General features: G+C 37.6%; 1 protein-coding gene across 4 annotated transcripts in view; it reads left to right on the plus strand.

Annotated features, from left to right (window-relative positions):
* IPP (intracisternal A particle-promoted polypeptide) overlaps positions 1-13,606 on the plus strand; it is a 38,900-nt gene that overhangs the window by 17,693 nt on the left and 7,601 nt on the right. For 3 of the 4 annotated variants that reach the window (XM_025856788.2, XM_025856790.2, XM_073902686.1), the window contains 3 exons: positions 5,223-5,360; positions 5,918-6,040; positions 9,123-9,343. In XM_025856788.2, the coding sequence (XP_025712573.1) occupies positions 5,223-5,360; positions 5,918-6,040; positions 9,123-9,343 (482 nt within the window). Of the gene's footprint in view, positions 1-5,222; positions 5,361-5,917; positions 6,041-9,122; positions 9,344-10,372; positions 11,041-13,606 lie in introns of those variants that run through there. The other variant, XM_073902687.1, reaches the window with a different exon arrangement.

Here is a 13,606-nt window from a genome sequence, read left to right on the forward strand (position 1 = left end):
ACTATTATTATGAATTATAAAATTATTAAGATTAAATAAAAGGAGTTTTGACTGTTGGAGGGAACTAATTATCAGAGGAGGATCTAAAGAGAAATAAATGTTAACACTTTTATATCAATATTTACTTCTGTATAATTTGTCTTTATAGCAACAAGCCTAGGCAGGTCCTCTCTAACCCTTAGAACTAATCATTATGCCTTATTTCTATGGTTTAGTCTAAAACACAAAAAGTTGTATATAAAAAAAATTTTTTTTAAGATTTATTCATTATTTGAGAGAGAGCACTAGCGGAGGCGTAGCAGAGGGAGAGGGAGAATCTCAAGCAGACTCAGTGCTGCGCCCAATGTAGGGCTTGATCTCACAACCCTGAGATCACGACCTGAACAACCAGGAGTTGGTCCCTTAACCCACTGCACCACCCAGGCACCTCTTGAAAATGTTATTACTATTTTGGGGCGCCTGGGTGGCTCAGTCAGTTAAGCGGCTGCCTTCGGCTCAGGTCATGATCCCAGGGTCCTGGGATCGAGCCCCGCATCGGGCTCCCTGCTCCGTGGGACACCTGCTTCTCCTTCTCCCACTCCCCCTGCTTGTGTTCCCTCTCTCGTTGTGTCTGTCAAATAAATAAAAAATCTTAAAAAAAAAAAGAAAAGAAAAGAAAATGCCATTACTATTTTTTGACTATGATACTGTCAGTTTAAGATGAGAGAGATATAGAGAATATTTGGTTTTTACTTCTCTTTTGGAGGGAACATAATTGTCCCTTAAAAACAGTTCATTAAGAGGCAACTGGGTGGCTCAGTCAGTTAAGCAGCTGACTCTTGATTTTGGCTCAGGTCATGATCTCAGGGTTGTGAGATCGGGCCCCACGCTGGGCTCTGCTCAGTGCAGACTCTGTTTGTCCCTCTCCCTCTATGCCTCCCCCCATGTGCACTCTCTCTCTCTCAAATGAAATAAATAAAATCTTAAAAGGAAAAAGAACTCAGTTCATTAAATCAATAAATGCCATGGTGAATCCAGAAATCCCAACAAAGAAATAAGAGTTTTAAGCAATAACTTTCTGTCAGCATAAAGACCATGATTCTATATAATCTTTGACTAAAACTCTCATAGCTCTTTTTATATACACTTTGGCAATTATGGATAGTTTCATTGCATGAACTCTCCTGTTTAACATAGGGTCACAGTGTCCTGTGTGACACTTTCATATATATGTGTCCCCTTTCCTCATGCCACAGAAATACTTATGGGCACCCTTCAAAAATGCTATGACTTCAGGGCGCCTGGGTGGCTCAGTTGGTTGAGCAACTGCCTTCGGCTCAGGTCATGATCCTGGAGTCCCGGGATCGAGTCCCACATCGGGCTCCCTGCTCAGCGGGGAGTCTGCTTCTCCCTCTGACCCTCTTCCCTCTCATGCTCTCTGTCTCTCGTTCTCTCTCTCAAATAAATAAATAAAATCTTTAAAAAAAATAAAAATCTTCAAAAATGCTATGACTTCAGTATTATTTATTTATTTATTTTTAAGTAGTCTCCACATCCAATGTGGGGCTTAACCTCATGACCGAGATCAAGGGCCACATGCTCTACTAACTAAGCCAGGCACTTCAACTCGGGCTACTATTATTAATAATATCAATATTGCTATCTTAAGATATTTTGTGATATGTAATTTTAAGATAATTTTTATTATCAAAGTAATTCAGGTTTGTAGTAGAAATTTTTGCTGAAATTGAAGCATATGAAAAAAATAAAAATCACCCATACTCTAATCATATCACCCAGAGATAATCACAATATTTGGTTTATTTCCTTCTACTACATATTTTTAGGGGCGCTTGGGTGGCTCAGATGGTTAAGCATCTGCCTTTGGCTCAGGTCATGATCCCAGGGTCCTGGGATCGAGCCCCACATTGGGTTCCTGACTCAGCAGGGAGCCTGCTTCTCCCTCTCCCTCTGCCTCTCCCCTGTTCATGCTCTCTCTCTCTCTGTATCTCTCTGTGTCTCAAATGAATAAATAAAATCTTTAAAAAAATAATAAAAATAAATACTATTTTTAAAAATTAAGATATAATTCACATACCATAAAATTCAGTTTGAAGTATATGGTTCAGTGGTTTTTAGCATATTCATAAAGTTGTACAACCATTACCACTGTTTAATTCCAGAACATTTTTTTTAAAGATTTTATTTATTTATCTGACAGAGGGAGACACAACAAGAGAGGGAACACAAGCAGGGAGAGTGGGAGAAGGAGAAGCAGGCTTCCTGCCAAGCAGGGAGCCCAATGTGGGGCTCGATCCCAGGACCCTGGGACCATGACCTGAGCCCAAGGCAGACGCTTGACAACTGAGCCACCCAGGTGCCCCAATTCCAGGACATTTTTATCACTACAAAAAGCCACTCTTATTATTTAGGGAAATTTTTATATCAGTGTAGGGAATTGTTTACAAAGTATGTTTCCAGATTCCATCCAAAGGTCAATCTTGCAAGCAGGCCTTTCTAAGGATAGGCATTCTCAGGCCTGCTGCGCTGATTCTTTTCTGCACGGTAGTTTTCTATGTTCAGGATTCCAGGCCCTCATAAAGTTATATGTTATATGTGCTGCAAATGCCTTTTGCTACTCTGCTGCTTCATCTTTCACTTTCATTTTATTTTTTTAAAGATTTTATTTATTTATTTGACAGAGAGAGACACAGCAAGAGAGGGAACACAAGCAGGAGGAGTGGGCGAGGGAGAAGCAGGCCTCCCGCCGAGCGGGGAGCCCAATGCAGGGCTCAATCCCAGGACCCTGGGATCATGACCCGAGCTGAAGGCAGACGCTTAATGACTGAGCCACCCAGGCGCACCTGTATTTTTCATTTTAATGTAGCTAACTCTATTATTATTTATTTTCCCTTTATGGTTAGTGTTTCTAGTATCTTTTTAAAGAAATCCTTCCCTACTCCAAAGTCATGAGGATATATACCTTTATTATTTTCTAAAATTTTAGTTTTAGAACTAACTGTATGTCTGTAATGTATGTCTGCAATCCACCTGGAATTGAGTTTTTAGATAATGAGTAGGGAACCAGTTTCATCTTTTCCTCATAGATATAACCAATTATCCCAGCATAAAAAGCTTTTGTTTCCCTATTGCTGTGCAGTGCAAACTCTGTCATATATCAGGTAATCATATATGTTGGTCTCTCTTTCTAGAATTTCTTTTCTGTTTTGGTCTCTCTGTGTATCGTTATCTTAATCACTATAGGTCTGTTTTTAAGTCTGATAAGCTTACCTGATAGGACAGTTTCTCCCCTTACTATTCTTGTGTGGGAGTGCTTGGCTATTCTGGGCCCTATGTACTTCTGTATAAATTTTAGAGCCAGTTCATCAAATCTGTTTGTTTTCTTTTGTCAAATCTGTCTTTAAAAATAATGTATGACAATGGAATACTAGTCAGCCATCAAAAAAATGAAATCTTGCCATTTGCAATGACATGGATGGAACCAGGGTGTATTATGCTAAGTGAAGTAAGTCAGTCAGAGAAAGACAGTTATCATATGATCTCACTCATATGTGGAATTTAGGAAACAAAACAAAGGATCATAGGGGAAGAGAGGAAAAAATAAAACAAGATGAAATCAGAGAGGGAGACAAACCATAAGAGACTTGTAAGTGTAGGAAACAAACTGAGGGCTGCTGAAGGAGAGAGGGGTAGGGGGAAGGGGTAACTGGTGATGGACATTAAGGGGGCACGTGATGTAATGAGCACTGGGTATTATATAAGACTGATGAATCACTGACCTCTACCTCTGAAACCAATAATATATGTTAATTAATTGAATTTAAATTTTAAAAATGTTAGTTCGAGAAAAAGATAAAAATAATGTATGATTCCACTTATGTGAGGTACTTAGAATAGTCAAAATCATAAAAGACAGGAAGTATAATGGTGGTTGTCTGGGGCTGGGGGAGGGGAGAATGGGGAGTTACTGTTTGAATCAGTATAATGTTTCAGTTTTACAAGATGTAGAGAGTTTTGGGGGTGGATAGTGGTGATGGCTACACAAAAATATGAATGTGTTTAACATCACTGAACTCTACACTTAAAAATGGTTAAGATGGTAAATTTTATGTTACTTGTATTTTAACAATAAAAAAAGTGTGTTTCAAATTGGGATTATGTTAAATCTATAAATCAGTTTGGGGATGATCATCTTTACATTGATTCTTCTAATTCATGAACATGATATATCTCTTCATTTACTTAGATATTCCTTAATTTAAAATTTTATCTAAATGAAGTTTATAAATTTTATCTGCCAGAGGTCTTGTACAATGTTTGATTAGACTTATTTCTAGGTAGAGTCTATTTTAAAATTATTTTTTAGGGCACCTGGGTGGCTCAGTTGGTTAAGCGACTGCCTTCGGCTGAGGTCATGATCCTGGAGTGCCAGGATCGAGTCCTGCATCGGGCTCCCTGCTCAGCAGGGAGTCTGCTTCTCCCTCTGACCCTCCCCCCATCATGTGCTCTCTCTCTCTCTCTCTCATTCTCTCTCTCAAATAAATAAATTAAAAAATTCTTTTTTAAGTGATACCTTTTTAGAAATTTTTATTTTCTCTTTGTTGCTAGGTAAAGATTGCATTAAAATGCAAATTATACCAGACCAGGTATCCAAATTAATACATGAAAAAATATAGGGGCGCCTGGGTGGCTCAGTCGTTGAGCGTCTGCCTTCAGCTCAGGTCATGATCCCAGGGTCCTGGGATCGAGCCCCGCATCGGGCTCCCTGCTCAGCGGGGAGTCTGCTTCTCCCTCTCCCTCTGCCTTCCGCTCTGCCTACCTGTGCTCTCTCTCTCTCTCTAATAAATAAATAAAAAATATTTAAAAAAAAAAAAAAAAGAAAACATAAACAGGAATCTTTAAAAAAAAAAAAAAAAAGAAAAAATATAGAAATGTTAAAGTACAAATTTTATCCCCCAAAATTACACGGATTATTTGGGTGGTAGAATTAGAAATAGATAATAGGAAAATTATGCCATGTTTCATTAAGTGGGCTTTAATAAATGACAATGCTGTTGATTTATAATAACACTTATGGGGCAAACTAATCTTAATGAATAGTATAAAATCAGACATAATAGTTGAATTTCTGATAATACAGAATGCTACTGAATATTGTATTATGGTTCTAGGCTATTAGCATCACTAAACCTTCTGATATGTGTCTCTTTTATTTAACTCAGGTGAAAAGGATTCGATGATTTTTGACTGTACTGAATGCTATGATCCAGTTACTAAACAGTGGACAACTGTAGCTTCAATGAATCACCCCCGCTGTGGCTTGGGAGTGTGTGTGTGTTATGGGGCTATCTATGCTTTGGGTAATTATGATTTTTGGTTTAAGGATATCTAGTATTATTTAAATTCTTAGATTCTAATTACTTTAGACATTTCCCTTCCCTCCCATAAGAAACTTATATTTTTTCAGCTTTATAAATTTTTATTTTCAAAATTAAATTACTTGGGGAATATTGTCAAGTATGGAGCTCTTAGAAGGAGATGGAGATAAAATGTAGATAAGATGTCCAGTGAAGTACTTTAGCTAACTAGTTAAATCTTATGATTAGGATAGCCATTCTGAATATGCAGAAGTTGTTTCAAAAGGTAGTTTTGCAAAATACCTTATTTCCTAAGCAATATGATGAGCTTTTGTTTTTATTTTGTTTTGTTTTTTTAAATCTCTGATGAAAACTAGGCAGAGTTAAGATCCAAGTTTTATAGTCAGATTCTAACTTTTTGTATGATCTTGGACAAATAACCCTCTGGTCCATGTGATAATCATTCACAATATAAAGTTGCCAGATTAGATGTTTTCTAAGGTATTTTTCATAGATAAGACTCCTTTATCCAGAATTGACATTCTTCTATTTGGTTACAGGTGGATGGGTTGGAGCTGAGATAGGGAACACCATTGAACGATTTGATCCTGATGAAAATAAGTGGGAAGTAGTTGGCAACATGGCTATGTCACGCTACTACTTTGGGTGTTGTGAAATGCAAGGTAATTGCTTTCTAAAAAATTTTTCCTGAAAATGTATTTTATTTTAATTTATTTGTTTATCTTTTGGGGGAAGGGCAGAGGGAGAGAAGAGAATCCTAAGCAGGCTCCATGCCCAGCATGGAGCCCAACATAGGGCTCAATCTCACAACCCTGAGATCATGACCTGAGCTGAAATCAAGAGTCAGATGCTTAACTGACTGAGTCACCCAGGTGCCCCCCCTTTTTTCCCCTAAAAATATATTTTTTAAAGTTTTTTTTTAAGATTTATTTATTTATTTATTGAAAGAGAATGAGAGAAGCTTCTCCCTCTGACCCTCCCCCCTCGCATGTGCTCTCTCTCTCATTATCTCTCTCAAATAAATAAATAAAATCTTAAAAAAAAAACTAAATTTGAAGCTTTATTTTCACAAAACTATATTTTATCTCTGTTAGTTTTGAATGCTTGACACTAACAATATGGAAGTATTGTTTTTAACATTTTATATGTTTTAACCTCTTATATTCTTATTTCTGTATTGCCAAAAAAATCATTTTTTTCCAAAATAAACAAAGCTAGAATTAAAAATTACAGATAGGCACAAATACCTGACTGGGGCAAAATAAGCATTTGAACCTTCATCCATCTTTGTCACTTTCTCTCCCATACAGCCCTTAGTAAGTATTTCTAAGTAGGAAGAAGATATAAAAAACAATCTTCACTGTCTCTTCTGATTCAGTCCACACAGAATATAATGCTATGACAGATTTGAAAAATGTTGTACTACATATTAAAATGGTGTACAAACATTATTTTAATCATCTACTATATCCTGAGAAGTAGTTGGTAAGCACTGTCAAGTAGAACCTGATTCTTGGTCCAGAATTGGAGAGCAGATTTATATGTACCTGTAGAGTAGTGAGCAGTGTGCTCATTGTTGTAACAACTCAACCTGCTATTCCCAGCTCAAGTTCTTTCTGCTTTGTGAATACCTTCTCAGATTTCCATTAGCATTTTAATGTTCAAATTACATGGTACAGACTGTATTCTATTGTGTAATACTATAGTGTTCTCTAATTGTTTTATATCTGTTATTTTTATCTTCTCATATAAATTAGGTGTTCTGAGACTTAGTTTTCAACATGGGGTGAGGGGCAGTTTCCCTCCTACTAACAAGAAGAGGTTCTCAGAACACCAGCTGGGTGTTGGAGAATTCAACTCAACTCTAACACTATGTACCTATACCTGGAGATAACATCAAATTCCACAGGCTGAAGCTCAGTCCTACAAGACGCTCATCCTCCCCAGGCTATTACCTGTGCTTCTGATAGACTGGCTATAGATCAGAAGTTCTAATGGTCCCTCCTCTTCAGGTTCAATTAATTTGCTAGGGTGACTCACAGAACTCAGAGAAAATGTTACTACTAAAATGATACAATGCAGGAACAGCTAGATGGAAGAGATGCAAAGTCCTTATGAGGAAGGCGCACAGAGTTTTCATGCCCTCTCCAGATACTCCACTGTCCCCATATCTCCACGTATTCACCAACCCAGAAGCTCTTCAAACCCTTTCTTTTGGATTTTTATGGAGGCTTCACTATACATAGGCATGAGTGGTTAAATCATTGGTCATTGGTGATTGATTCAACCTCTACACGTTCTCCTCTCCCCAGAGGTCAGGGGCCGAGACTGAAAGTTCCCACACTCAAATCATAGCTTTGGCTCCTTTGGCAACCACCCCCCATCCTTAAGTGCTTTCCCAAAGTTACCTCATTAGCATAAAAAAAGACAACCCTGATCATTCTTAACACTTCGGAAATTCCAAGGGTTTTTGCTGTGAGCAAGGAATTGTGGATGAAGACCATATATAGATGAGAAATATATATATATATATATATATATATTATAATTTTATTTTTTAAGACTTTATTTATTTGAGGGGTGGGGAAAGAGAACATGAGCAGGGGGAGGGGCAGAGGGAGAGGGAGAAGCAAACTCCCGCTGAGCAGGGAGCCCCACACAGGGCTGGATCCCATGACCTGAGCCAAAGGCAGATGCGTAACCAACTGAGCCACCCAGGTGCCCCCCAATTATGTGTTTCTTATAAATCACAGTATTGTATCTTCTAAAATCATAGAGCTAGAGAGGCATCTTGGAGATTATCTATTTCAACCCCTTTATTTATAGATGAGCAAGCTGAAGATCAGGAAGGTTGTGAGTTGTCTTTTCCCATAGCTGGTTACTGGCAAAGCTGAATCTAGAACCCAAGTTCACTGACATTTAGCTCACATTTCTTAAAATGCCATTCTTTATAACATAGCTCCTCATTGTAGATTGTCAGAACCATTAGTTTCAAATCAAATTTAATAAGAAACTCACTGTGAATTATATTCTATTGTAATCTGGTAATTGATCCTGAATACCTTAATCTAGCCATATAACTATTCTAATTTGAATTCAATTCTCTATATCCATTTGAGCAACAGGTAGGCTGTCACCAAACGAGGCCATATCATTCCCAGTTTAAGTGCATGGCATTTTTTTTAGGGGGAAAAAAAATCACCCTCCCTTTCCTTTTTTACCTCATGGTAGCAGTGGTTCTGGAACTTGAGATCATCAAGCAGATAATAAGAGGGAAAACCTTGTCTGACTGTTTTGTTATAGCATTATAAGTTCTTTGAAAAATAAATGTCACTTAATTTTTTTTGAAGATGTATTTATTTATTTTAGAGAGAGAGCACATGCATGGGGGGGAGGGGCAAAAGGAGAGGGAGAGAATCTTAGGCAGACTCCATGCTTAGCGTGGAGCACGACACAGGACCCTGAGATCATGACCTGAGCCGAAATCAAGAGTCGGATGCTTAACCGACTGAACTACCAGGCACCCTTTAAATGCCACTTTAAATTATACCTCTAATTCTTGTAACATGCTTAAATGTGAGCTATGATATACTAGACAGAAGTCAATTTCTCTCTTAAAGGATAATGTGAGCCTTATATTAAAATATGGCATCAGCATAGCAGACATAAATCACAACTATTACTTTTTATAATTATTTATATTCTATTTTCTGTAGCATCTGAACAAAAATATTCTGTTTCCAGGTTTAATTTATGTAATTGGGGGCATCAGCAATGAAGGAATAGAGCTTCGTTCTTTTGAAGTATATGATCCACTTTCTAAGCGTTGGTCTCCACTTCCTCCAATGGGAACCAGGAGAGCATATCTTGGTGTGGCTGCACTCAATGACTGTATCTATTCTGTTGGAGGGTGGAATGAGACACAAGATGCTCTTCATACTGTAGAAAAATATTCCTTCGAAGAGGTATGTTGGATGATTTCAAATGCTTAATATGCTGTTATTCTTTTAATGTCTATAAGATCTATAGTGATGTGCATTCTTTTATTCATGATATTAATCATTTGTAGGGTTTTTTTTGCTTTTCAGAACACCAACTTTGGTGTCATAGGTTTTTTTCTATTGATTGCCCATCTTCTGTTTCACTGATGTCTGTTTCTATCTTTTTTCTCATTTCTATTTGTTTTTGGTTTAATTTGCACTTTTTTCTAAATTCTTAAAGTAGAAGCTTAAATGATTTTATTTATTTATTTATTTATTTATTTATTTATTTAAGATTTTATTTATTTGACAGAGAGAGACACAGCAAGAGAGGGAACACAAGCAGGGGGAGTGGGAGAAGGAGAAGCAGGCTTCCCGCTGAGCAGGGAGCCCGATGTGGGGCTCGATCTCAGGACCCTAGGATTATGACCTGAGCTGAAGGCAGACGCTTAAAGACTGAGCCACCCAGGCACCCCTTAAATGATTGATTTTAGACCTTTCTTTTTTTATAATGTAAATGTTTAAAACTATAAATTATTTTCAAGCACTGTTTTAAGTGCATCCCCCACATTTTGATATGTTCTATTTTATTTATTTATTTATTTGGTTATATTTTAATTAGCATTTATCTTGAAATATCTTCTAATTTCCCTGGTAATTTCTTTTTTGAGCAGTGAGTTGTTAGAAGTATGTTATTTATTTTCCAAATATTTGGGGATTTTCCAGATCTTTGTATTACTTATTTCTAATTTAATTCCATTGTGATCAGAGAGCATACTTTGTATGATTTCTGTCTTGGTAAATGGTTCCATGTCTGCCTAAAAGGAATTTGTATTCTGCTGTTGTTGAGTGTAGTAGTCTATAAATGTCAGTTAGTTCAGATTGGTTAGTGTTGTTCAAGTCTTCCCTAGTCTTTTTAACTTGTGCAATTGTTTTGTCAATTATTAAGAAAGAAGGGTTGAAATCTTCAAATGTAATTACAGATTTCTCTGTTTCTCCTTTCATTTTTGTCAGGTTTTACCTAAGAAATGTAGGAGCCAAGGGCAGGCTGCCCCAACATGTGCTACTTTGGCATCTTGATTATTTTATTATTTTATTAAAGATCTATTTATTTGAGAGAAAGAACTTGAGCAGGGAGAGGGACAGTGGGAGAGGGAGAGAAACAGACTCCCCTCTGAGCCAGGAGCCCGCCACAGGGCTCAATCACAGGAACCTGAGATCATGACCCAAGCTGAAACCAAGAGTCAGATGCTTAACTGACTGAGCCACCCATGCCCCCCTGGCATATTGATTATTTTAAATAAAAGTTACTTAAGAGGCTATGCAAGAAGGACTTTCTGACCCTCCTCTATCCCCCTAAAAGCAGGAAATAAATCTCTTATTTGAAAGGTACCTTCCTTGTACCAGGAAGTTTAAAAAGGCATCTGTATCACCCAGATGGGAAATTTAGAGCCAAGAAGAATGTATAAACAACCCTTGTTACTTTTTTACTAATTTATTATCAGAGCCCAAATTCTCTTTAGAACTTCTTACTAATTAAAGCTCCTAAAGTTAATTTTACTTTTAATTTTACTTTGTCCTGTCAATTCCCCACAGATTTATTGTCTCTGTATAAAAACTGCCTTGGGGGGCGCCTGGGTGGCTCAGTTGGTTAAGCGACTGCCTTCGGCTCAGGTCATGATCCTGGATTCCCGGGATCGAGTCCCGCATCGGGCTCCCTGCTCAGCAGGGAGTCTGCTTCTCCCTCTGACCCTCCCCCCTCTCATGTGCTCTCTCTCTCTCTCATTCTTGCTCTCTCAAATAAATAAATAAAATCTTTAAAAAAAAATTGCCTTGGTCACTTCTTTAGGTCTCAATTACATTATTGGGCCTCTTGTGCAAGTAATAAAACTTTTTTTTCTCTTGTTAATCTGTCTGATGTAAATTTAATTCTTAGTCCAGCTGGAAGAATTTACCTTAAGAGTAAAGGAAGAATTTTTCCTTCCCTGCGCATATTTTGAATCTCTGTTATTAAGTGTGTACAGGTTAAGATTATTGTCTTCTTGATGAATTTGATCCTTTTCACAGTCATGGAATATTTATCTTTATCTTTGGTAATATTCTTTGTTCCTAAGTCTACTTTGTCTGATATTAATGTAACCACTGATGTAGCCAAGCTATCTTTTGATTATTATTTACCTGATACATCTTTTTCTTTCCTTCCACTTTAAATCTATCTACATCTTTATAAGCTGCATCTCTTGTAAGATAACATACAGTTGTAGTCTCTTTTTTTATCCAGTTTGACAATCTCCAACTTTCAAATGGAGTCTTTAGAGTTTTTACTATTTATATGTAATGTAGTTACAGAAATGGTCGGTTTTTAGACTCCTGTTTTGCAGTTTTTCTATTTGTACAATTCATTCTTTGATCATTTTTTCCCTCTTTTCTGTCTTTATGTTGATTGTTTTAGTATTCCATTTTATCTCTTTTATTATCCAATTAACTATAACACTTCACTTTTTAGTGGTTACTGTAGGGTTTACATTATGTATTATATATATTTATACTATACATATTACTGTATCAAGGTGACCTTTGAATAGTATCATATTACTTCACTTTCTTGTTCTTTTTCTTTTTTTAATTTTAAACCATTTTTATTTATTTATTTTTAGCTTTCTCTCTTTTTTTAAAGATTATTTATTTATTTATTTATTAGAGAGAGAGAGTACAAGCAGGGGGAGTGGCAGAGGGAGAAGCAGGCTCCCCACTGAGTAGGGAGCCTGATGCAGGGCTTGATCCTAGGACCTGGGATCATGGCCTGAGCCGAAGGCAGATGCTCAACTGACTGAGCCACCCAGGGACCCCAACAGTCAATTATATTTAAAATAAAAAAATTTTTAAAGATTTTATTTATTTATTTGACAGAGAGAGGGAACACAAGCAGGGGGAGTGGGAGAGGGAGAAGCAGGCTTCCCACCGAGCAGGGAGCCCAGTGTGGGACTCGATCCCAGGACCCTGGGATCATGACCCGAGCCGAAGGCAGACGCTTAATGACTGAGTCACCCAGGCGCCCTCAAATAAATTTTTTTTTAATTTTATTATTATTTTTTAAAGATTTTATTTATTTATTTGACAGAGAGAGACACAGCGAGAGAGGGAACACAAGCAGGGGGAGAGGGAGAAGCAGGCTTCCCGCGGAACAGGGAGCCCGATGCAGGGCTCGATCCCAGGACTCTGGGATCATGACCTGAGCCGAAGGCAGACGCTCAATGACTGAGCCACCCAAGTGCCCCTAAAATAAAATTTTAATGTTCAAGTCTTCTATAATTATGCCTATATTAATAATTCCTAATTCCTAGTTCTTTTTTTTATGATTTTATTTTTATTTATTTACTTGTTAGAGAGAGAGAGCAAAAGAGTGCACAAGCAGGGGGAGCAGCAAACAGAGGGAGAAGCAGGCTCCCCGCTGAGCAGGGAGCCCGATGCAGGACTCAAACCCAGAACCCCGGGAGCTGAAGGCAGATACTTAACTTAATGACTGAGCCACCCAGGTGTCCGGATCATTCCCAGTTCTATTCTTTTGTGTAGAACTAAGTTTCTGTCTCATAACATTTTCTCTTAGCATGAAGAACTTCCTTTAGTATTTTTTTTAGTGCTGGTCTGCTGGCATTTATTCTCTTAGTGTTCATTTTCTTTTTTTTTTTTTAAATATTTATTTGTCAGAGAGAAAGAGACAGAGAACACAAGCAGGGGGAGTAGCAGAGGGAGAAGCAGACTCCCCGCTGAGCAGGGAGCCTGATGCAGGACTCGATCCCAGGCCCCTGGGATCATGACCTGAGCTGAAGGCAGACGCTTAACTGACTGAGCCACCCAGGCATTCCTTATTGCACCATTTCTGATGGGATGTCAGTAGTCATTCTTATCCTTGTTCCCTTGTATGTAATGTGTCTTTTTTTCCTTTGGAGGCTTTTACAATTTTCTCTTTATTATGGGTTTCCAGTAATTTGATTATGGTGTGTCTTTTTGGAGTTTTGTGTTTAACCTGTTTAGAATTCATTGAACTCCTTGAATCTGTGGAATTATAGCTTCCATCAGAGTAAATGTTTTCAGCCATATTTCCTCAGATATTCTCCTGCTCTTTTTCTGAGACTCCAATAACATGTATGTAAGACCACTTTAATATTGTCCCACAGGTCACTGAGGCTCTGTTAATTTTTTTCTCCCCATCTTTTTTCTCTCTGTGCTTCAGTTCATTTTTGTTTT

The sequence above is a fragment of the Callorhinus ursinus genome, unplaced genomic scaffold (assembly GCF_003265705.2).
Source record: "Callorhinus ursinus isolate GAN/ISIS: 27379988/994484 unplaced genomic scaffold, GSC_fseal_2.0 scaffold18, whole genome shotgun sequence".
Taxonomy (NCBI): domain Eukaryota; kingdom Metazoa; phylum Chordata; class Mammalia; order Carnivora; family Otariidae; genus Callorhinus; species Callorhinus ursinus.